This window comes from Engraulis encrasicolus, chromosome 13 (genome assembly GCF_034702125.1).
Source record: "Engraulis encrasicolus isolate BLACKSEA-1 chromosome 13, IST_EnEncr_1.0, whole genome shotgun sequence".
Taxonomy (NCBI): Eukaryota; Metazoa; Chordata; class Actinopteri; order Clupeiformes; family Engraulidae; genus Engraulis; species Engraulis encrasicolus.
The window spans coordinates 20,316,772-20,340,140 of record NC_085869.1 but is presented as its reverse complement, the minus strand read 5'-3'; the positions used below and the strand labels follow the sequence as shown (position 1 = coordinate 20,340,140).

General features: G+C 42.9%; 2 protein-coding genes across 3 annotated transcripts; one reads left to right on the top strand and one right to left on the bottom strand.

Annotated features, from left to right (window-relative positions):
- Nucleotides 1-260: 260 nt before the first annotated feature.
- LOC134460840 (eIF5-mimic protein 2-A-like) lies at nucleotides 261-8,336 on the top strand. Its single transcript, XM_063213420.1, has 12 exons — nucleotides 261-377; nucleotides 1,511-1,584; nucleotides 1,680-1,856; nucleotides 1,969-2,063; nucleotides 2,416-2,481; nucleotides 2,591-2,726; nucleotides 3,166-3,275; nucleotides 3,912-4,082; nucleotides 4,836-4,982; nucleotides 5,296-5,434; nucleotides 6,869-6,991; nucleotides 7,636-8,336. Exons 2-12 carry the CDS (start codon nucleotides 1,521-1,523, stop codon nucleotides 7,665-7,667), a joined length of 1,260 nt encoding a protein of 419 aa, XP_063069490.1. The 5' UTR covers nucleotides 261-377; nucleotides 1,511-1,520; the 3' UTR covers nucleotides 7,668-8,336.
- LOC134460839 (myb-like protein X) lies at nucleotides 7,867-21,092 on the bottom strand. 2 transcript variants are annotated; one of them, XM_063213417.1, is made up of 8 exons: nucleotides 20,563-21,092; nucleotides 19,986-20,276; nucleotides 15,832-16,080; nucleotides 15,480-15,584; nucleotides 15,334-15,381; nucleotides 14,036-14,086; nucleotides 13,473-13,514; nucleotides 7,867-13,374 (listed from the first exon to the last, which is right to left on the bottom strand). In XM_063213417.1, exons 1-8 carry the CDS (start codon nucleotides 20,618-20,620, stop codon nucleotides 9,905-9,907), a joined length of 4,314 nt encoding a protein of 1,437 aa, XP_063069487.1. In that variant the 5' UTR covers nucleotides 20,621-21,092; the 3' UTR covers nucleotides 7,867-9,904. The 2 variants fall into 2 exon arrangements, with proteins under 2 accessions (XP_063069487.1, XP_063069488.1); XM_063213418.1 differs by having other exon boundaries at nucleotides 19,986-20,273.
- Nucleotides 21,093-23,369: the final 2,277 nt, after the last annotated feature.

Here is a 23,369-nt window from a genome sequence, read left to right as displayed (position 1 = left end):
TTCAGAACGTTTTGACGTCAGAGGTATTTTGGACTGTTGTAACTGTGACACTTGGAAGGGGGCTGAGGGTGTCACTAAATATATTGTTTTTGTGTGTTTTTTATTTAGGTATTATTCTCGTATTGTTTTGTTTTATATTTCTTATGAGTTTGTGCTTTTTAAGTCAAAATTATAGTTCCAATATACTTTTTGCAACGTATTAATTCCCCTAATTTCTGTGACCCCCCCAATACATATTGGAATGATCCACAATTTTAAGAGCCCGGTGGCGCTGTCCATAAGTGGTTGAGAATCGGCTACATTCGATATTACAGGAAGTGAGTTTATAGCTAGTCTTTCGTTGTCCACAACGGTTTTTGAGCAGCAATTTCAAGTCGGTAAGTTGTTGTATGTGTATACATTTGATACAATTGATTTGATACCGTCGTCGTAAGTGATGTTATGGCACTTAAACGAACACTGATTCAGCTGAAGTAAACCTAATCGTATATTTAGTGGACAATATGATGTTAGCTAGGTAGCTGCTATCAGGGTCGCAAACGTTTAGTCAGCGGAACAACAATTGTTTCGGCAAGTGTTTGAAACGGCTACTATTTGTAATTTAATAATGGTGAACAGAAATGCCTGCAAGTAGGTACCTGGCATTTGCAACACCAAGTCTGTAGGCGTCCGTAAATGGCCCCCAAGTTTGGCCAACGCCACCGCCACATGTTAACTTGGCTCTTGCATAAGTTCCCATGCTAGCTAGATGCTAACAACGGCATAGTCGATGTTTAAAGTTAGCCAAGTTGGATCTTGGAATAAATATAAATTTTCCACTAACGTAATCGACGATGTTCCTACCAAGACTAACTTATTTTGAATCTACACTATTTAGATTACTTCAAAGCAAGTGCGCGTTGTTAGCTATAATGGCTAATAGTCCAAAAATATCCCCATCAGTTACAATAAACGTGAAACGTAGTCAATCCTCACGCAGCTGCAAGTGGTCGGCAGCATGTTTGTTGTACAATATAAATGAATAATCTTACCAGAGCGAGCAGAGAAAGGGACGTGATCAGGTCCAAACGACCAATGCATTTTGCTTTCAGGCTACCTCCTATTAAAATGCAGACAAAGGTTTCTTAGCATTTTACTAAATAAAGCTGTATGATAACCGTGTCATATGTTTGAAAATTATCCCGGTCGTTTTCACAACAGTTGAGAATCGGCGATCAAGTCCGTAAGGATCCTCTCGATCCAGTATTTCAGACAGATGAGGCTTAGTTGACTATTAAACATTCGCAGAAACTACCGGATGTAGTGATCCAGTAGCGACTAACTTTCTCCTGGGTCTAAACAAAGAACGTTGATTGATCTCAATGCATATTCACACCTCGTGCCTTACAAGGTTTAAAAATGTCATAGAGGCGTTTGTTGCGTCATGTATTGTCACTGTTTATTTAAGTGGACACATCTCATTTTGGACATTTCCTTGTCCATATTCTTCCTTCTTTGTTTGGCTGTACAGGGCGTCTTTTATGAATACTCAAAAGCAGCAGAAGCCAACGCTTACGGGCCAGCGGTTTAAAACTAGGAAAAGAGGTGAGTTGCAAAAAACACATATATACACACACACACACACTTAATCCGTGGCGTGTGTGAGCTGTAACCTCTGGTGTGCCTAACTTGTCTTCCAGATGAAAAGGAGAGGTTTGACCCTACCCAGTTTCAGGAAAGCATTGTACAAGGCCTAAATCAATCTGGCACAGATTTGGAAGCTGTCGCTAAATTTCTTGATGCCTCTGGTGCCAAGCTCGACTACCGTCGATATGCCGAGACACTCTTCGACATCCTGGTGGCCGGCGGAATGCTGGGTATTTTTTTAATTAAATCATTTCCAGTTAAAGCAAATGGTTTTTGTGTGTTATCTCTGAAGGCATGTGGTGGTGCCTCTGTCAGACTATGTATTAATCTCACTCCTTATAGCCCCAGGAGGAACTTTGGCAGACGACATGACCCGCACCGAGTTCTGTGTCTTCACGGCACAAGAGGACCTGGACACCATGCAGGCATATGCCCAGGTAGGCTGGAATTGATGGCAATTTAGGGTAGTATGCCCAGGTAGGCTGGAATTGATGGCAGCAAAGAGCATCATATATTTAGATTCGACAAGTACCAGTGTATTCGACAAGTCAGCAGTGCCCTGCAACTTCTTCTGAGCACAATTTGGGCATAGTACTTGAACGTGATGGTGTCTGACAAAAATGCCATGAGATTTGTCTGGCTACTTTAGTTGGGTGACTATGAGGCAGATGCCAATGCCAATTGTGAACTGAGGCCTGGGCTGTGTGGTCCACAGGTTTTACATTTGAAATGGCGTGGAGTTGCATTAGTTTTTGTATAATGAAGTGTACTTTGTGTTGTTGACCCCAGGTTTTTAACAAGCTGATCAGGCGTTACAAGTACCTGGAGAAAGGCTTCGAGGAGGAGATGAAGAAGGTTGGTGATCTTCGTTAATTAAAGAACATGTCATCTATATGGCTTGAAAAACTGTTTTGTTAACGTTTTCCTAAAACCTTTATCATTATTATTTTTTCTCCCCCTGCAGTTGCTGCTGTTTCTGAAGGGATTCACGGAGTCTGAGCGCAACAAGCTGGCCATGCTGACAGGGATTCTCCTGGCCAATGGGAACATATCGGCTGCCATTCTCAGCAGCCTCTTCAACGAGAACCTGGTCAAGGAAGGTGAGCGAGGCCTCCCTTTTGGGATTTGCATTCAGTGTTTATCAGTGCATGGTACATTTGGTTCAGTACAAACTGAAAACCTGCGTGGTGATCCTGATGTACTGAAGAAAAATGAGCCATTGCAAGTGTGCAGAAACCCAATTGGGCAGTTGCATTTGGATGTAACCTTTTACTTTTTCTAGAACTTTTTGAAGTTTTAATGCTTGTACATGCGTGTGGTTTTTAATTGAAATGTGATATATTTTGAATTTGGGACCCCAGGAAGATTAGTGAACGAACTGCCACGGAACAAGCTAATGTGGGTCCTTTTAAAAAAAAAAACAAGTTCAGAAGGCTACAGTCACATGGTATCATGTGCGTGTGTGTTGGGTGCTGCAGTTTTGGCATGTGGTCGAGTTGTCTTCCTCGGTTTCATTCGTGTGAACTTTGTGTTTTCCAGGTGTATCCTTAGCCTTTTCGGTGAAGCTGTTCAAAGCCTGGATTAACGAGAGGGACATCAACTTCGTGGCAGGCAGCCTGAGAAAAGTCGGCATGGACAATCGTCTGATGGTGAGCGTCCCTGCATCTCACACTGGTTGGCGAGGCAATTTTATCAGCATAGCACAGTGCATACACAAATGCAATTCAATGTGCTTTACATAACTCAAATAATGTTTTGTTTTTTAAAAGCACAAGGCATGGCAGCTGAAATGATAATTGAGTAAAGCATAACAGCAAGAAATAAGGAGACAAATACAAATATTTTAAAAATGGCCAATTCCCTATCCGCCCTCAACGGCCAACGCTGTTCCTGTTTTGCGCTTGGCATAATTTGGTCACCTGGGGGAGAATTCCAGGAAGTGTGTTTAGTCTCTTGCGCTGGGTATGTTAATACTTAGTGATTAACCTTATTCATGAGGGCAGCTCCTTCATTTTCCTCGTAAAATTACCCAATAGTCAATGAAAAGCTGCCAATAAGAGTAGCACTGAGTAGTCCTTCATTGACTAAGTGAAATCAGTTGTGATGCAGGGACCAATTGAAACTAATTTCACTAAGAGTAGCACTATTGGGTCATTTTTACGAGGAGAATGAAGGAGCTGTCCCATATAAATAAGGTGCATGAAATACCATCCAGGTGCATGTAGACAGGAGCTTGTCTGCCATGTGCTTTCTCTCACCTCTGCATGCCATGTCCCCTCTCACAGGAGTTGTTCCCTGCCAACAAGCGGAGCTGCGAGCACTTCTCAAAGTATTTCACCGACGCCGGGCTGAAGGAACTGTCCGACTTTGCTCGTAACCAGCAAAGCATCGGGGCCCGCAAGGAACTGCAGAAGGAGCTCCAGGAGCAGATGTCCCGCGGGGATCCCATGAGGGAGGTGAGTGAGGAGCAAGTCCCAGGGAGAAGAGAATGGAGTAGCTTTAAAGCCCGCACATCCAATAAAAAAACGTCTATGGGAGCAGGACGCAGGGAACAAAATGACCGGGAACTCTGTCCCATTCGATTCCTGTCACCATCTTTGACTGTCCTGTCAAAGGCATAAAAGCCCCTAAAATTATTATTTTTTAAAAAGAAGGAAAAGGTCCGCTTCGACCTGAATGTTTTTGCTCCCACTTTGCTTTTCGGCCCGAAATGTTATGTAAAAAATGTAAGTGGGAGCAAAAAAATCATAGTACAAAGAACATGGGTTAAGTGTTGCGGACATTTTATTATTTCCCTGGAGGTGAACAAGTCTCAGCAGGCCCTGCTACGGATGCTGCCACTGCTGCATCTGCCTTCTCAAACGTCATAATAAAGTGCATTGCATTTGTTACTGGGTGTGGCCGTTACTAGTTGGTGGCAGTTGGTAGTCTTAAGGCTTCATTCCAACAATTCTACTCTTTTAACGTCTTGTTTTGCTCATTGCCTTTTTTTTGTTGTTGTTTTTTTTCTCCCCCCTTGCTATTGAGTAGTTTGGGATCTGACCTTTTTTAATTATGTTTTAGTGCTCTGTTTTTTTGTCAATAGTCAATAAAGCTATTTATGGTTAATATATGTGTAAGGATGTGTGTAATGCCTTCTGTATGTATGCTACTTGACGCCTTAATTTCCCCCTGGGATCAGTAAATGATGCTCTGCTCTACTCTTCTAGATCATTGCGTATATCCGTGAGGAGATGAAGAAGAGCAGCATTAGTGAGCAGAGCATGATCAGCATCATCTGGAGCTGCGTGATGAGCTCTGTGGAGTGGAATAAGAAGGAGGAGCTAGTCACCGAACAAGCCATCAAACTCCTGAAGGTACACAAGCACACACACACACACACACACACACCGAACAAGCCATCAAACTCAAACTCCTGAAGGTAGCCTACAAACTGAGACGCTTGGGTCTGGAGCCAGATGTTATGAAACAGCACTCAGCCATACTAAAATGCTATACCCTCCTACACAGTGCTTTTATAGTACTAAAAAATGCAAGTGAAAATGTTAAACACATAAATTTAAACCCTCCATACAAGTGTTTATGCAACCAAAGAGCAACTTGTTCCTCTCTGGCTCTTGTTATGATTCCACTCTAAACACATTTCTCATTCTCATTCTGTCTCCATAGCAATACAGTCCTCTGCTGAAAGCCTTCACGTCCCAGGGCCTCTCTGAGCTCACCCTCCTGTTGAAGATCCAGGAGTATTGCTACGACAATATCCACTTCATGAACTCCTTCCAGAAGATTGTGGTGCTGCTCTACAAAGGTAAAACCAAGGACAGTGGAGTAATAAAGAGGATTCAAAACCCAGCCACCCTAATGCAAAAGAGTGTACTCGAGTTGGGTCTCCTGAGAGGGCGTTGTCCCCTCCTTCTATTGAGGTGTTTGCAAAAGTTCGCCACTGCCATCTACAGCACTAAGGGGACTCCATTTATTCTCAACCTCAGGACTCTGAAGGTCTCCTAACCGACGTCTTCTAAAGGGACGTTCACCCTGATACCGGAAAAGAACTAGAATGACTGTATCTCTATATCATCTCTGGTAAAACTTGGCAGGAAGGAATGGGTCCCTTGTGTAACTTGGGTGATCCTGCGTTAGTCTNCCCCCAACTCGGGGCTCGAACTCGAGTTGCCACCTACCAGTCAACGCTCCAGTTCAGGCATCAGGCACAGCACGATACTGCTGAGCTGAAGGTCCAGACCGATAGCTCGGGGGTTACCAATATGGTATGAGGCTTCGAGATGGAGGTTTACTAATGTTCTACGCCAAACTCTGCTAGTTGGCCTAAGTTACACTCGCCATCCCTTAACTTCGTCGTAAGCAACACGCAAAGTAGTCGATGTTAAGAGTTGTGAACTTTGTCTGTAAGTAAGTTGTACAGTTTTTAAGTCCTAGGACATCTTCAATGTTCTGTCGGCTTTTTTGGATAGACTGGTTGGGATTGAACCATCAAACATGTTCATGTCCATTCCTTATTTTTTTAATACAACCCTATATGTACAGGGAACTGTTTCTCTGCATGGCCATTCACATGATGACTATTTTGATTGTTACACCACATTCGTGCAAATTTCGTTGTTTGCTCAACTTCACTTTGCTTCAAATTGCATATGGTACTTCTGGCCAAGATGTGCATCTGACAATTTTCATGAGCAGTTACCCAGCTACCGTCATGGGGCTGAAAGACTGTCACCACACTTAAGTAATTTACGTATTGGGCAATGGATCCTTATATTTGTAATGTTTGGTCACATGGACTCATTGAGGGAAGAATTTGAAAAAAGGCGTTTTGATTGGACCATAGTCTGTTATTCTAACACTAAGAGTTGTAGAACTATAACTCTGGTGGGGGCTGCTACAAAAGTGAGCATCATATCGTACTCTGCCCTATGCTTAGCTGGCCCCATGTCTTGGTATCTAATATCTTCTAATACAGAAAGATGCATCAAACCCATACTTTTCCTGGATCCATGTGGCGTCACACCCCTTTAGGAGACCTTTGGAGACATAAGGTTGAGGATAAGTGGAGTTCCCCAAGCACTGTAGATGGCTTGTGCAAGCAGTCACCAAACCCTCCCTTAGGAGGCCGAACTTGAGCACACCCCGAACCCCACCAACCCAATGACAAGGAGTATCTTGCCTAGATGTTTGTTGGTATTGTGTGTGCATATTAAACCCGTGTGTATGCTTGTTTCCTCAGCGGACGTGTTGAGCGAGGAGGCCATCCTGAAGTGGTACAGCGAGGCCCACGTCGCTAAAGGGAAGAGCGTCTTCCTGGAGCAGATGAAGAAGTTCGTGGAGTGGCTGAAGAACGCAGAGGAAGGTGAGGAAAGCTAGCTAGGCTGTGCCCTCCTAGTCACGCAACACCTTCAGCGTTGTTTCTAGTCAGGCCAAGAGCAATACAATATTGTTTCTGAGCTCCCGAAAAATCGGGAACTCCTCCCGCTTTGTTGGAAACATTCGACCATTGGCAAACCAAGTGAGGCAAGTCGACCTTGCCATTTAGGAAATGTTAATTGTTACGCTCTTGGTCAGACCAAGTCTCGACGAGATTTGAAAGTCGATGATAATCAGGCGAGAATAAAGCCACCCTAGAGGATCAGGATTCAAGACGCCACTTCAAATTTGAAGTCCTCAAAGGGCCGTACAATGAACTCAAACAGGATTTCCCCCTGCACTTTAGGCCTATTAAAGGTGGCCACCTTTACAACAGTCTCCACCTTCACTAGGTCCCCTGAAAATATAACTTAAATCGTATTACAAATGTAATTTGTAACATTTCTTTACAAAACGTGTCGTATTTTGGGGTTGGGTTCCCCACCCCTGATTTAAATCACTATAATGCTGTAATATACTCGGGAGGGTTTTCAAATCCTCTTGTTTAGGATCATGCGAGTTTAAAAAAAAAAAAGTCCTGAATTCTTTGATGTGCAACGTTTTCATGACCCTACCATCTTTGTTTCACAGAATCTGAGTCTGAGGAAGAAGAGGCAGACTGAGCTACAAGCCTTCACACGTTTTAAAATAAAAGTAGCACCCGGATCTGGAGAATGTTTTTGTTGCTTAAATAGGTGTATTTCTAGTTTTTCCTTCCCTTTTTTCTTTTTTTTTTTATATCTACCTCCTGTACTCTCAAACTGTAATGTCCTAGGTGTAATTTAAGGGCTTTGTAACAGTCATGACGCTTTTGTTCCCCCCCCACCCCACCCCCTTCTCTTAACTAATAAAACGTTTATACGTCATACGTGCCATTCACTAATATACACAGCTTACTATCTTTTTAAAATGGTGATGAATTGACCCCCTTTTAGGATGTCTTTATTTTATTGTAAAGAATTTCTCTACCATTCTGTTATATTTTTTTGAAGAAATGGTTACTAAATTGACGGTAAAACATCTTTTCCACACCTCAGAAGACCAAGATTTTTCTATCTCCCCATTGGTGCATTTTTTTATTACGGTTGTTGCTGTTACTATGGCCAAATATTGCCCAGGTGTATGTCTGGTTTTATTGCTCATGGCTGTAATTGACCACTGTGGGGATGCCTTTTTATTACAACAGTCACATGAAATCCACCCATGTGCCAGCTCCAAGATTCAGTAGTCCCTCACCCCATACTCCAGATATTGATGGACTTTTTAAGAAAAATAAAGACTTCAAAAGGAAATGCATTTGCGTAAGGTGTTTTGTTCATCTTGGTGCAACTACTGGTGAAATTGCCGGTATTCCTTGTATCACCTAGGCCTCAAGGGAACACAAATAACTTCACAGCACAAACTTTTCCATTTTAAAGAAAAGACCCATCACTCCTGTTTGGGTAATTGCAGTTGTGTCTAGTGAGGTTCAGAATTAAGTTTAAAATTCTTCTGATTGAAATTTACTCAATGTTGTATGACCTAAATATATTGCAGATATGCTACAGTAATATCCTAAAAGGTCTCCTCTGCTGGTTATGCGTAGGGTAGAAATTAAATGGTGAAATGACATTTAGCCATTATTCTGCCAAATGCTGGAACCAGCCTCCTGACAAAATAAAAACTGCCTTGGCAGTGATAAAACTAAATTTAAAAGCGTTTAAGTGAACGCTTTCATCTGCCTTTGGTCAGGGCTAGTTATTCCTGTAGAATTCTTCTTCGTCTTTCTCCAGCACATTGAAGTTCTAAAATAAAAGGGGTGTTGATTGGTACTTGCACCATTTGAACTTTATGATAGTGACTAGAAAATGCATGATAGTGCGTGGGTTAATTCGATGTGAAAAGGTCTGTGTACCACCATGTACAGTACATTTTTTTAATCCAAATTTCAACCCGTCAATTTGTTGTTTTTTTTTTTGTTTTTTTTTTAAATAACATTCTTTTCTACAGTAAAGGGGTAATGTGCTGTCTGCACCAAGTACATTTAGATGTATTGGCTTTTAAATATGCTTCTCTGAAATTTGGATACATCTATCTATACGGGTATTCCATTAAACTTTCAATGAGCGAAAGTATGTTGTGCACATTGTCTTGCCATTTAGGTTGTAATGTGTGTGATGTCACTTAAATACTTGACCCTAAATCTTGAACTGATGTCCCCCACCAAACACACACACACACAGGGTGGGGGTGTGAACGTACATTTCACAGGATGTAAGCTGTTGCTTCAGTCATGATTACTGTGATGGATGATGTACTCCCCCTGGTGGACAAACCTTGGCATTTCTCTTAAACCCATGCTGGAAGTAGAGGCCTACTGATTGTGTGTGAAGTGTAATATCTTAGTGCAGGGGTGGGGAAGCTTTTTCATTGGGAGGGCCTATTTTGAAAGCAGTCACCTTTAAAACAGACCCCCACCTTCTCCAGGTCCCCTGAATATAACAATTGTATTGCAAATGCATTTTCTAAGATTCCTTTACAAAATGTAATTTCATGTGAAGCTGCATAACATTAAAATTATATCGAGGGCCGGATAAAACAGCGTTGAGGGCCGTTAACATAGGTTCCCCAGCCCTGTCTTTCTTTGAGACACTGTAAACTCAAGTTCAAAGAAACACAAGAAACATGGGAAACTATTAAATGTTTTATAAACACATTCATACTATAAAATCTAAAATGTAAGTGTTAGTATTTACAAAGTAGTTGGAAGGTTACATGCTTCTTGACATCTACCTACCATCCTTCATTAAATTCATTAAATATTTAAGAAAAAAAACCCTGTTTGCGCAATCATCTTCTAAATCTCAACATCAAATTTGAATCAGTTTAGATTTTTGCCATCTTGACTCGCTTCTTTAACTTTTTCTACCCCACTTTGGTCCGCATTATCTTCCTTCATCTCCGCACTCTTTCTTTCCATATTTTTTCTGCCTTGGTCTTCCTTTTCTAATGAAGAAGCACGTTTATCTTCATTCTGCTCTGGCTCCTCAATCTCTTCAGCATTTCCTACGTCACTAGCACTACTGGAACCATTTGGCGGTTCTTGCTGTACCTGTGCCTGATCTATCTTTTGAATTTCATTGGGTGGTTCTTTTTCAGGTAGACTCCCTTTTTCTTGCGTATTGACGTGGTTCTGCTCAGTCTGCAGTTGGCCTGGCGATGTGGTATTTAGTGAGTCTCCATCAGTCTGTCGTGGCTGCAGCCCCCTGTCCTCTATTTTCTCTGCCGCCGGTGTCTTGTCAGGCTCTTGGCTTCGGTTAATCTCGTCATCTCGGTCAGTTAACATTTTATTTTCATCAGAATCATCAGAATTGTTTTCATCATCTTGCTGTTGTCCGTCTTTCTGTGCGTCCTGTTGCCTTTTCTCCGCCTCCTTGTCCTGTGCAGGAGCAGGCGTTTCACTGTCACGAAGATTACCTGGCTTTTCTGTCACTTGGTCTTCTGTCACATCATGTTCCTGTCCATCTGCGGCAGTTAACTTCACGTCAGGAACTGAAGGATCAGCCTCACCCTGCACTTGATCTGTGTTGTTCGGTGCAGGTTCCTTGACTACCTCCCTGTCGTCATCCATCTCAGCATCTCCTTCAGTCTTCTCTCGTGGCAAGTCTTTGTCCACGTCATGGTCACCGCCGGTATTTGTATCGTTCAGCTTCTCTACCAACTCCTTCGTCAGTGGTTGAGGCTGTACCTGGTCACTGTCTGTCTGGCCTTTTTGCTCTTCATCTTTTACCTCCTCAGGGGCTTCGTCCTGCAGCTGGACTGATGGCTCTTCCTTTTCGCTCTCCTCATCTTCGTTCAGGTCCTTGTGATCTTTGTCCTGTGTTGGTGGGAGGCTTAATTGTTCCCAGTCTTGCTCTTCATCAGATGGTGGTTTGACCAGATCAGGTGTTTGTCTCTCTTGCTCTTCCTGGTTGCTTTCCCTTTGTGATTCAGTGTTGGCCGTCACTGAAATACTTTCCTCATCGCTTTTGTCATGTTCATCAGACTCCTCTGCTTTGGCCTGCGGATGGTGTGGTTCCAGAACTGATATTGTTCCGTCGTCCTTTTTCTCAGATACATCTTCCTGGCCTGCTGGCCTGCTTTCTGTTTCAGTGTCATCTGTCAGTTTGTGGTCTTCATCAACCTGTGGTTTGCTGCCTGTGCCTCGCTCTGCTTCGGACAGAGGTTCGTCTGGTTCACTTGTGTCTTGTTCTTGGCTGCTTTCATTCTTTGGTGTAGAAACTGCGGTCTCATCTTCATCTGCTTTGTCAGATTCGCCAGCTTCATGACCTGCAGGCCTGTTTGCATCATTAAGCTCCTCTTCCTTTTCGCTCTCCTCATCGTTTAGGTCCTTGGGATCTTTGTCCTGTGCCTGGAGGCTTAACTGTTTCCCGTCTTCGTCTTCATCTGATGCAGGTTTGACCAGTTCAGATGTTTGCTTTTCTTGCTCCTCCTGGGAGCTTTCCCTTTGTGGTTCAGTGTTAGTTGCCACTGCAGCAATTTCCTCATCACTTTTCTCAGGTTCAACAGCCTCATCTTTGGAAATTACACCTCCAGTTGTATTTTTCTGCTCCTCCTCTTTTATCAGCTCAGGCACATCTGATTTCTCAGAAAAATCTTTGCTGTGGATAGTGGTTGTATGTTCATCTCGCCCGTGATCTTCAGTTTTTTCCTCTTCCTCACCATCGTCATCTTTATCACACCTTTGGTCCGTAGGTGACGTTCTGGCCTCTTCCATTAATCCAACAGGCTGTGTTGCCAGTAAACTCTGTTCCTCTGTTTCATCTTCATTTTTCACTTCCTTTTCAATATTATTTTCTGTACTGTCACTTCCTGTGTCTGTCGCACTGACTGTCTGATCTATTTTGATATCAGGACTGCCTTGTCGCTCTAAAGAGGGAGACATTTCTGCAGGTATACTGTGGTCTTCCTCCTCCTTGTGCAGTGGTTTCAGATCTTCATCATCTTCTTCTTGTGCCTTACTCTGTGACATCATCTCACTTTCTTTATCATTCATTTCATTCATCCCACTTGCTTGGTGATCACCGATTGGTTGCTCATTAGCCTCCTGCAGAAGTTGATCCTCCACCTTACTACTTGCACGCTCCACCTCCTCATCGAGTTTGAGTGTGTCCTCCTGTCTTAAGTCATTCTGCTCTTGTCCAGGTGTCTTCTCATCTTCCTCACTTTGGTTTGTGTCATCTTCCACACCACCCTCCTGCTCTGTTCCACTATCCGTTTCCTTTCCATCATGCCGTTTTGTCTCTGACAATTCCTCTTCTCCCTCAATCTCGGGCTCTTCTGTGCTCCTCCCACCCTCCTGTACGCCTGAAATGGGAATATCTTTTTCTTCTTCTCTGGGAGGAGGATGTTCAATAGCTGTGGTGTTCTCCTCCTCCTTCTTTTCCCTCTCCTCTTGCTCTATTTCCTCATCGCTTCCCTCCTCCTTTCCTGTTGCCTTTGCCTCTGTGGCTCTCTCGTCTTCGTCTTGGTCAGACTCTTCGTTCCTTTTATCAACCTTCACAGCCTCTTCTATTGGATCCTCCTGAACTGTCTGCTCGACATCAGTCAAGTCCTCTACAGATTTGTCTGAATGGAGTTGCTCATCTTTTACGTCGTCTTTTTCCTCAGGTAGATCATGGTTCTGCTGAACATGTGTGCCATTATCTTCCCCAACAGGTAACGCTTCGGTTTTTACCCCAACATCTTCCTGACTGCTTCCTGCCTCTGTTTGCAATTTTTCATTTTGATCCTTTTCCTCTTCTGGTGCAAGATCTGGAGTCAGACCAGTGTTCAGGCCACTTTCGCTCACATTCTCGCCATCTTCCAAGGAGTTCCTACTCTCTCCTCCCTCAGTCGTGCCGATGACGCTGTGGGGATGATAAGAAGTTGTGTCGGCCACTTCATCCTCTGGACTACTACAAGTAAGCCCCTCACTCACAATCGGATCTGTGCTGCCATTTACAGTGTCTCGTTGCATGTCGGGATCTTCTGAATTTGGTGGGAAACTGGTTACGACTGCTGGAACAGATTCTGTCACATGTGCGTTCGACTGGTCCTCGGGCGCCTTCTGGTCCGGTATGATTACCTCGACAGGCACAGGATGTGACATTTCAGCACGTTCATCCTGTTGAAGCCCATTGGCTGTTGGTTGGCCTGGACTGCTGGTGTCCTTAGCTTCACCATTTTTCTGTTCATCGCCAACTCTTGGCCGTAGTTTAGCATTGCTTGGAAGGGTTGCTCGTAAAGAGAAAGAAGTGCCATTTTCTGCAGCTCCGAGGCCAGAGTGTCTCTTGGGGTTGCGATGACCACCTGAATAGAACAATCAAATGGACATTTTCTGCAATTAATTTCTGTAAATCCTTAATTCTTATAAACGTGTCTGTATGTGTGTTAATATTTTCTCTTACCACGAACCAGTCCCGTTGATTTTCCCCTCTGTCCTCCTTCATCTTCAGTTGCGAGAGAAAAATAGAGATCACTGCACGAATAACTCACAATCGAACAGTTACATGTTATGACTAACCGCAGCCTTCAATTACCAGCATCATGCATGTAGTATGCAGTACATATAGTACAGTGATTCTCAAACTGAGGGCTGTGGCCACCTGGTGGGCCCTGAAGGTATTCCAAGTGGGCCTTGAAATTATTGTTTGAAAAATCCAAATATTTGTGTGTGTGTTGCTGTTCACTATTTATTTGAGTTGTGTTGTTTATTGGGTCAGAGGTGGGCCCCGGACATTTGTGAAAATTTCAAGTGGGCCCCAAGTTGGAAAAGGCTGGGAAACCACTGATGTAGTAGACACAAGTTTTAATCAGTGTATACGCTCCTTGTGTAAGATTGATTGCCAGTATCTCTCTAAAACAGGACTCTCTCTTTAGATACAACATCATTAATAACCTAGAGTTGGCTTGAATTGATCAAATGAGAAATGTCTGACGTCCTGTCTAACTACAGCCCTAAATTCATTACCTGTGTCCTCATCCGTGGCCTCTGCAGCTGACAACAGGTTTCTTCTTTCTCCTGTAAATTGGGCAAAAAGTGAATACACACAATATGCACAAATTACAATATGCATACAGCTTATAGAGACAGTCGTCGTGGTATGATAATAACTATTGAACCATTCACGTTTGTTATGGTTAAACTACTGTCAAGACACCAAGCGTGCTCACTCAGCAGCTATGTTAATGGTTAACTACTCCAAATATGGCCAAAGTTATGAATATGTTTTCTGGAAAAGGCCTCGTTGAGTCTTGACTAAAGAAAAAAAAAACCAATACAAATTGACTAAAATGCATAACTTGCAAAAACATTTCAAAGGTATAAAAATGTATGCCACAAATGTCCGTATCTTTTATCATACCTGACTTATCAACATTCACATTTTGTGAGAAAAAAAATGCTACAAGGGGGGGAGGGTCTTATAGGGAAGTACATATTACACATACATTCCAAAAATAACTAAGGGCAAAGTACTACTCCCCGCCATGGTTAACTATTTGGTCTGGTTGCTTGTTTTCCTTAGTGTACCTGCAGACACTCCATATCTCCTCGTGAACAAAAATGTTTTGCTTGTGGTTAATGAGTGAACTTGCTCAATAACTATGCGCATGAAGCTTCTCATTAATTGAAGAGAAATATTACCAAATGGCCAGAGTACAGTTCATGACAATTATAATCTACTCTTTCTGTGTAAGCATTTTGTATTTGCACGTTTATACATATTTGCACATTTGTACCAGGGCTTGATATTAACTTTTTCGCTTGCCGGCCACTGTGGCTAGTTGTTTTCCCGAGTCACTAGCGATCCAGCCATTGACACTGTACATATAACCTTAGAAAATAAGGTGCTTAAAACAAGAATGCATGGGTTTCTACATGGAAATAAAACAAACAAATAGAAACTGAGTAACTGAGCTTTTTCTTGAACTTAAATACAAACAATTGATACACAAGGGGCAAATTGCAGAATATACGCTATTCTGGTATGCTACACCATAGAATAAGCTACCTGCCAAATTGGCTACTGACACTGAAATTGTTACCAGCCACAGCCACCTTTTACCAGCATTTGGCCGGTTGGCAGGTGCCAGTGTCAAGCCCTGATTTGTACGCATTTGCACACAATGTAATTTCTTTATACCACATGAGCACATTTTTCTTGAAGTTGGCATGTACAAGTACACAATAGACAATGGCATAACTGACTCATAATCCTGTATCTAGCTTGTACACCTGATTAGCAGAGAAGTCTTGGCATTACTCACCATTCTCAACATGCACGTGTCCATGCACCAGGGTCTTCTTGGCACGTTCTTGGTAGTAAAGAGGGACAGCGGAACAATATTATTTCATTCCATGCAAAAATTTCGTACGTGATTGAGAAACTGTTGGGGAACTCATTTGCACTTACTTTTCTTTTGCTGTCTGCAGATCAGCAGAGGAATCAGTATTGCCAGCAATAAAAGACATATTGCAGCAATGACTATTGCTACAATGATTCCAGATGACGTACCCTCTGTGTGAACAAATATCAGAGTTAGTTTTGTTTCTGAAGCCAACATATGGATTACATTGAAGGCAAATTAATTTAACGTAACCATATAGGGGTTTTATGTTTTGCACACTGAACAACAAGCACACTTGAACTCCCAGTTGTGGAATGAAGACAAGACACAAAATAAGAAGTGTGCCGGAAGCTAACAAAAGCAAGGACTAAGGACACATGGGACTTGATAGTCGAAACTTTAGTGACCATATCTGACCTGGCTCGCAGTCTCGTAGAGAGAAGCTGGTCTGTTTCTCGCTGACTTCATTCTTCACAAGGCAGATGAAAACCGAGTCTGCGTCCTTTTCTCGGTCCAGCTGTAGCTCAGGGCCTTGCTGGTCGTACACTGTAGGGCCCCTCCACCTGTACCTTACTGGAGTATCCGCATCTACACTGCACACCAGTGTAGCCAGCTCAGACTCACCGCTCTCCTCCTTACAAGTCACAATGGGCTGGGGAACAGAGTCTGGAAATGACAGCAAAACAAAGTATATACATTGTCAGGATCATATGTTGCTACAGCAAGGAGAGCACCAGGGTCAAAGACGAAACAGGGTTTTCAGGACTCCAAAAAATAAAACTGTTCCCTGACACCGTTCTTCAACTTTTTTGGGTACATTGGAGTGTAGAGTGATTAAGTTTATTATTTTCTGTTCAGAAAATAGTAAGGAACATGCATTTTACCCCATTTTCACCCATAAAATGTCATTCAGTGTAATACGGTGTTAAACTGTTGATAATGCAAAAAACATATAGATGACGTTAAAAAACTGAAATAAGCTACATAACATAGTAAAGGCCTATTTTTAAGGTCTTCATCAAACCTAAAATTTCTAGTAAAAGGCATTTGCAAATAGTTTTTGCAGTGTTTGTAGTCTTTCACCGAGTGCATTTCACCCATTTGGCTTTAAGAAGTTTTTCCACTGAAGAGAAAATCAGTTTAAATGCACAATTATTCATTTGTTGTATGCCCCCGCATTTGTTGTGCTAAACAAATAAGTTTCGTAAGAATTTGACTTTATTTTCACATAAAAATGTGCATTTCACTGAATGACCACAACTATTACACTGAATGATGCCTTGGCAAAAAAGCCTATATAAACAGCTACTTTTCATTGCTATCATATTGTTACCATCATACTACAGTACTCAACGTCCTGAATGAGTGACAACAGAAATAGATGTTGTCAAATAATTGGTATTTTACTTAATATTGGGGCATTAAAATGTGTTTTGAAGAACTTCCAAGATCACAAGCTTAGAGGTAGGCTACTACTTAGGCCTAAAACAATAAAAAAGAAATGTTTGTCTGTTAACCTGCATATTTCGGGGATTGTGACTTAGGGTGTTCTGATAATTCATGTACAACTTCCAAAATCCCAGAATCTACCCAGTAATATGGATGCTACATGGCAATAACAAGGTTATAATGGAAATAACAATAAAAGTCATAATTTCAAGTAGTATCATCATATTATTGTATCTTAGAGTAATATTGCAACTTATATTGCCGTTTTGATTCTTAATATACAACCATGAACTGATTACACTGAATGAAATGGCCCTTACACTGCATGTCACTGAATGACATCTCTTACACTGAAGGACGACCAAATACTTTTCACCTTATTTTTACCTTTTTACAAGCACACAGTTAGTCACCTACATGAGACGATGACTTTGACCCACAATGTTTACTATGTCTATTTAGAAAATATGCTTGTTTGGATGAATATCTGAGTATAAAAGTGTTTTTTGACATTTCACTGAATGACATCTGTTTTTGTGGACGCTGTTACCACAAGATAAAAATACAGAATTTTTGACTATTGAAGAACAAGATTCTCCCTTTGCATCATCACTTAAGGGGTCCCTAGGGTTCCTTTTGATGATGTCACATATTGTGTGTGACTATCACTTTTTATTATGATTTAAAAGCACCATGTTGATCTTATTACACTGAATGATATCTAAGGAATTGAAAATCCGGACAAAAGTCCCCAGATGATTTGAATATCAAAACAAAATGGTAATGAAACGTGCTTTTGATACAATAACAAGAACACTTCTAGAATTATGCCCAGAGAGTGAAAAAAGAATTTTGTTCGTCATTTTGCATAATTATTCAAGGATGTATTGATGATTTTTAAGTTCGGACCATTACACTGAATGACGTTTTTGCACTTTATGAGATTATTTAACACATACATTCACAATTTTTTTTATTTTTTTGTTACTGAAATGAGACACCAGACTATGCTGTTTATCAGCATAACATTCAAAATTCATTAATTTACTTTTTTGATAGTTAAATGAGTGCGGAACAAAAAAAATGCACGTCTCGTCTTTGACCCACCAATATTATGGAGTATAGCAGCAGGGGTAGGGAACCTATGTCTCAAGGGCCGTTTGAGGCAGTTTTATCCGGCCCCCGATTTAATTTTAATGTTATGCAGCTTCACATGAAATATGGCATATTGTGTAAGGAAATGTTACAAATTACATTTGCAATACAATTAAGTAAGGGATAACGGCCGACGAGGTGACAGGTTATACGAAATTAATGGCGAGGCGGCGGCTCCGAAGTTTGGCGACGCGCGCAGCGCGGAGACAAAGTTGCCTCCGCCAAGCCATTAATTTCTATAACCGGTCGACCTCGAAGGCCGTTATCCCGCTTATCTGCCGTTATGGTGGGGTACTTTTTAATCTATTATCGTCTGTAAAGTTGTAGGAACCATGTTCTATCAAGATAGAATGTTGCTGTGCGGGCGTCCAACTTGACGCGCCTAGAATCTTCGTTTGGTAGCCTGCCGACGCTGTGATTATTTAATTTTCCTTTGGCCCTATACTACGGTGGGATGGAAGTTTAAAAACAAAAACTTGCGAAGCATTTCTATGCTGAATCGACACATGTCGCATTACGCGTCTATTTCCCCCTGCTGATCATCACAGGCTACCTGTCAACTTCGTGCGTGAAAGAGAGATTCCCAACGCTAGGGTCATTTTTAATAACTCTCCCCTTTCCCCTTTCACACGTGTTCCTACCCCACGAGAGGAGAGTAGCCTAATTTTTTTTAAACATTTTTTTAGACGTTTTCAGATCAATACCAAAGGGAAGGCAGCGGGAAATAGCCTACATTTTAAAAACCATGGGAGTGGAGCAGATGACGAGGTGACTCGTTTCGATACAATTGATGGCGAGGCAGGTGCTTAGAATTTCGGTACAGGGTATTTTGCCATGTATTGCTGGGCCTATCTGTAAATTTGTAACCTGAATTATGCCAACTGCAGAAAAATTTAGTGCGCACGTAATCAGGCGCGCCTCTGTCAGATGCATGTAGTAGAACTTTTACGGCGCCCGACTTGACAACCAAATGCGATAGAACTGACGACTGGCTCTTGGCTTGACAACCAAATGCGATAGAATTAACGACTGACTCTTGACTTGATAAACAAATGCGATAGAACTAACGACTGGGTTTTGGCCATAGCAACCTACAGTTTAGAATTAGTAACCTAACTTAGTCGCACGTTTGACGCCTTACAGGTTATAGGGAATTAGTTGCAACCCCATCAGCCAATCAGAAAAGAGGATTCTGTTGCGTAGGCAGATAAGTTATATTCAGGGGACCTAGAGAAGGTGGGGTCTGTTTTAAAGGTGGCCGTCTTCAATATAGGCCTGAAGTGAAGGGTGGGGAATCCTGGTTTGTGTTCATAGTACGGCCCTTGGAGGAATTTGAAGTGGCCCCTCGAATGAAAAAAGTTTCCCACCCCTGGAGTATAGGCTACCTAAACGAATCTGGCCCTGATCATTCGCCACTCATTTCCTGTTGGATTGACATGACAAATAAAAACCAATCAATTGGTAGGAGTGTTTGGTCTCCTCGTGTGTGTAATGGTCTTATTGTTTCCTCATGCAGTGAATGGAGTTTGTAAGTTATCTACTGGGTGGAGAAAAGGGTGTGTACACTCACTGATAAAAACTACTCTTTAAGATGATTACACTAAACAACAGACTGTGATAATGTGGTAGAAGAAAGTATCTGAGGCATAGTGCCAGGCAAAGGATGACTGCCAAGGAAGCCTCATGAAGAAAACAGTTTCTAAATGTATACTATTAACTCAGACCTATTAGTACACCATTAAAACCCTGGATGGCACGACCTCGCACAAAAGGGTGGTCAGATGCAGGGCCTAAAGTTACTAAAGTATTAATGGACACTTTGTTCTCTGCTGACACAAGATACTATGTAATCATGTATTACAGCTGGGGCCTAATACTTGTTGCCCATGCGCTCTCGGTGAGGTCTAGTGTAGCCTACCACAACACCAAACATGAACAATTGCATGAAAATATAAGCGTCAACTTACCAAATACTTGAACATCGTGTTTAGAGTACAGTGGCTTCCCATTTGTGATTGCGGTTGACTCATAAACACCACTGTCTTCGGGTTTCAACTTCCTTATTGTCAACTGTCCAGATTGAATATTTAAAACAACCCGCTTTTTAAAGGCTTCAAATATATGGAACTGACTCTGGTCGTATTCCACCACGTTGTTGCCATTGTGTGTCCAGGTGATTTTGTCCAACTCCCCCCTAACGTGGGGATCAAGTGTGATACTACTTCCTCGCTCTCCATGGATAGCACTAGACACCTCTTCTGAAACAATAAAACAAATATATATAGCCAGACATGTTTTAGTGGAATGATTGGATATCACAACGAATCACTTTAGTAGACTTAAAGTAAACCATACTTCACACGATACAAACAGTAGGCTCTAAGGTACAGAAATAGGAGGTTGCAGTCACTTTAGAACCCCTCGCCTGTAACATGATTCCGCAATAACTAACACCATTTAAACTTTTGCGCTTGTTTTCGCTTTCAACCATCATGTCTGTATAGTCTCGTGGACATATGGGAGAGAAAATCAGCTACATCTTACCTACAGAGCACTGAACGAGTATGAAGGCCAGCAAATGAATAACATATTTGTTCCCCATCGTTCGATCATGCTCCTTTTAGACGGAAGTTTGGAGATGTTTTCAGTAGCCTACATTTGCGAAAGAACCATCCCCACTGGTATTTGAGAGCGAGCACGGCGAAACAACTCGGTCTACGTGCTGAAATTATCGTCCAAGTCCATAGAGATCCACATAGTTATCGCCAGTAAACAATTTCTGGTGGGCACTTTGGAAAAGCGCAAAGGTAATCTGGCTACTTTCCCAGTGGGTGGAGTTCATTCGCCAATGAATGCCTAGTCTAGATTACCTGGCGCACCTGTGGCGCAGCCGAGGAGCCACGGACCGGTCGGTACGGTAGGAATACCTGAAACTCACTAGAACTATATGGGAACAACAGCCCAGTTAGGTGACTTGATTTGACACTATGAATGCATTTCTGTTGGCTGGGCCTACGCATTGAAACACTGGGGGGCAGGTGCCACTGCATCTGATTACAAAAATTATTTAAAAAGAAGAAAAAAAATAGCCTAGCACTAATTACTATTGCTATTTGCGGTTGTTATTACTACTACTACTACTACTACTACTACTAATACTATTATTATTATTATTATTATTATTATTATTATTATTATAATGATAATCATAATCATCATTGTTAGCATCATCATTTTATTATTATTCAAAATGGTCTCCCCACCCCAAGGAGAGGGGGTTCCCACAATTGGATCCACATCATTGTGAGCCTAATTCATGGGGGTCCTTTCAGATGACCTTATCCTGAGGTGTAGGTGGTGAGCAGCCCTTATTGCGCCCCTGAGTCAGATCCATCGGGGCGGAGGGGAGGGACGACCTGGTGGTTGAAGCTGTTGGTGGGTGTGGTGGTTCTGGACCAGAGGTGAGCCTCATTTCTCGCGACTGAGAGCTTTGTGGGTGAGGCAGATGTGTTTATTTCTTGCAGGGAGGGGCGGGGTGGCCTGATGGTCTTCCTAGCTGTGTTCACTATGCTGCATGGTCTTCCTGTTGTAGTCAGTGCAGCACTCACTCTGGAGTCAGGACCGGGCCAAAACCATCTGAAAAGGCCCCCTCCTCAATACCTACAATGTAATGGGGTCCCGATTCTGGCACCCTCCTTTATCTGGGCCCGGGACAACTGACAAAGCCTTCAGAGCAGGAGACAGCAAGGGCAAACCTGTCCCAGGGCATCAGGAAAGCAAAAAAGGAATACTCAGACAAAATAACAACACACTTCAAAGACAGCAGAGATGCACAGAGCCTGTGGCAGGGCATACAGGCCATCACGGACTATAAGCCTGCACCACGAAGCTGTGACAACAACACCTCTCTGCTAAACGACCTGAACAGTTTCTTTGCCCGCTTTGAAGCACAAAATGACACTCACCCACAGAAAACTCCCCCTCCCCCCATGATCAACCCCTTTACCTGTCCTCTGCCAGTGTTAAGAGGACACTGGCCACCATCAACCCACGCAAAGCAGCTGGCCCAGACAACATACCAGGCCGAGTGTTGAAGGATTGTGCAGAAGAGCTGAAGGATGTCTTCACAGACATCTTTAACATCTCTCTGGAGCAAGCAGTCATCCCATCACTTTTCAAAGCTGCTACCATCATACCTGTGCCGAAGAAATCATCACCATCATGCTTCAATGACTACCGTCCTGTAGCACTGACGCCCATAATCATGAAGTGCTTCGAACGGCTAGTCCTGTCACACATCAAAGCCACCCTACCCCCCACCCTAGACCCCTACCAGTTCGCATACCGAGCCAAGCGATCCACGGAGGATGCAATTTGCTCTGCCCTCCATCCAGCCCTCACCCACTTGGACAATAAAGACTCATATGTGAGAATGCTGTTCATTGACTTCAGTTCAGCATTCAATACCATAATACCACAACAACTCATCAGAAAACTGGACAAACTAGGTTTCAGCACCTCCCTCTGCAACTGGCTGCTGGACTTCCTGATGCAAAGACCACAAGCAGTACGGGTAGGGAACAACACCTCGAGCACCCTGACCCTGAGCACGGGGGCTCCGCAAGGTTGTGTTCTCAGCCCCCTGCTGTTCACGCTGCTGACACACGACTGCACAACGACCCACAGCACTAACCATCTAGTGAAGTTTGCGGATGATACAACACTGGTGGGCCTCATCACCAAGGGCGATGAGGACTCACTACAGAGAAGAAGTAGACCTGCTGGCCAGATGGTGCAAAGACAACAACCCTCCTGCTGGAATGTCAAACAAGACAAGGAGATTGTTGTCAACTTCCAAAGGGTCCAAAAACAACTGCCACCACTGACCATCGACGGCGATGCTGTGGAGAGAGTGAGCAGCACCAAGTTCCTTGGAGTGCCCCACATCAGCGACGACCTCTCTTGGACCTCCAACACTACATCACTGGCGAAGAAGGCCCATCAGCGTCTCTACTTCCTGCGCAAACTAAAGAAGGCAAGTGCTACACCCTCCATCATGACAACATTCTACAGAGGAACCATAGAGAGCGTCGTGTCCAACTGCATCACAGTGTGGGGAGGAAGCTGCACGGAGAAAAACAGGAAGGACACTCCAGCGTGTTGTGAACACAGCGAAGAAGAAGAGATCTTTGGAGTACCACTCCCCTCCCTGCAGGACTTTTACACCACACGCCTCACCCGGAAAGCACTGATGATCATCAAAGACACAAGCCACCCTGCACACAACCTGTTCAGCCTCCTGGCCTCTGGAAAGAGGTACAGGCGCCTCCGTTCCCGTACCACCAGGCTGG

What these genes read in the sequence shown, in the direction of transcription:
- LOC134460839 (XM_063213417.1), bottom strand. Translation starts at nt 20,620, where the DNA reads ATGGGGAACAAATATGTTATTCATTTGCTGGCCTTCATACTCGTTCAG. An exon ending in CTGCAGACAGCAAAAGAAAA is followed by an intron (nt 15,382 to 15,479) that starts GTAAGTGCAAAT and finishes TTTACTACCAAG; the next exon opens with AACGTGCCAAGAAGACCCTG. An exon ending in GGCCACGGATGAGGACACAG is followed by an intron (nt 13,515 to 14,035) that starts GTAATGAATTTA and finishes TCGCAACTGAAG; the next exon opens with ATGAAGGAGGACAGAGGGGA.
- LOC134460840 (XM_063213420.1), top strand. Translation starts at nt 1,521, where the DNA reads ATGAATACTCAAAAGCAGCAGAAGCCAACGCTTACGGGCCAGCGGTTT. An exon ending in CGAGAACCTGGTCAAGGAAG is followed by an intron (nt 2,727 to 3,165) that starts GTGAGCGAGGCC and finishes TGTGTTTTCCAG; the next exon opens with GTGTATCCTTAGCCTTTTCG. An exon ending in GCTGAAGAACGCAGAGGAAG is followed by an intron (nt 6,992 to 7,635) that starts GTGAGGAAAGCT and finishes TTTGTTTCACAG; the next exon opens with AATCTGAGTCTGAGGAAGAA.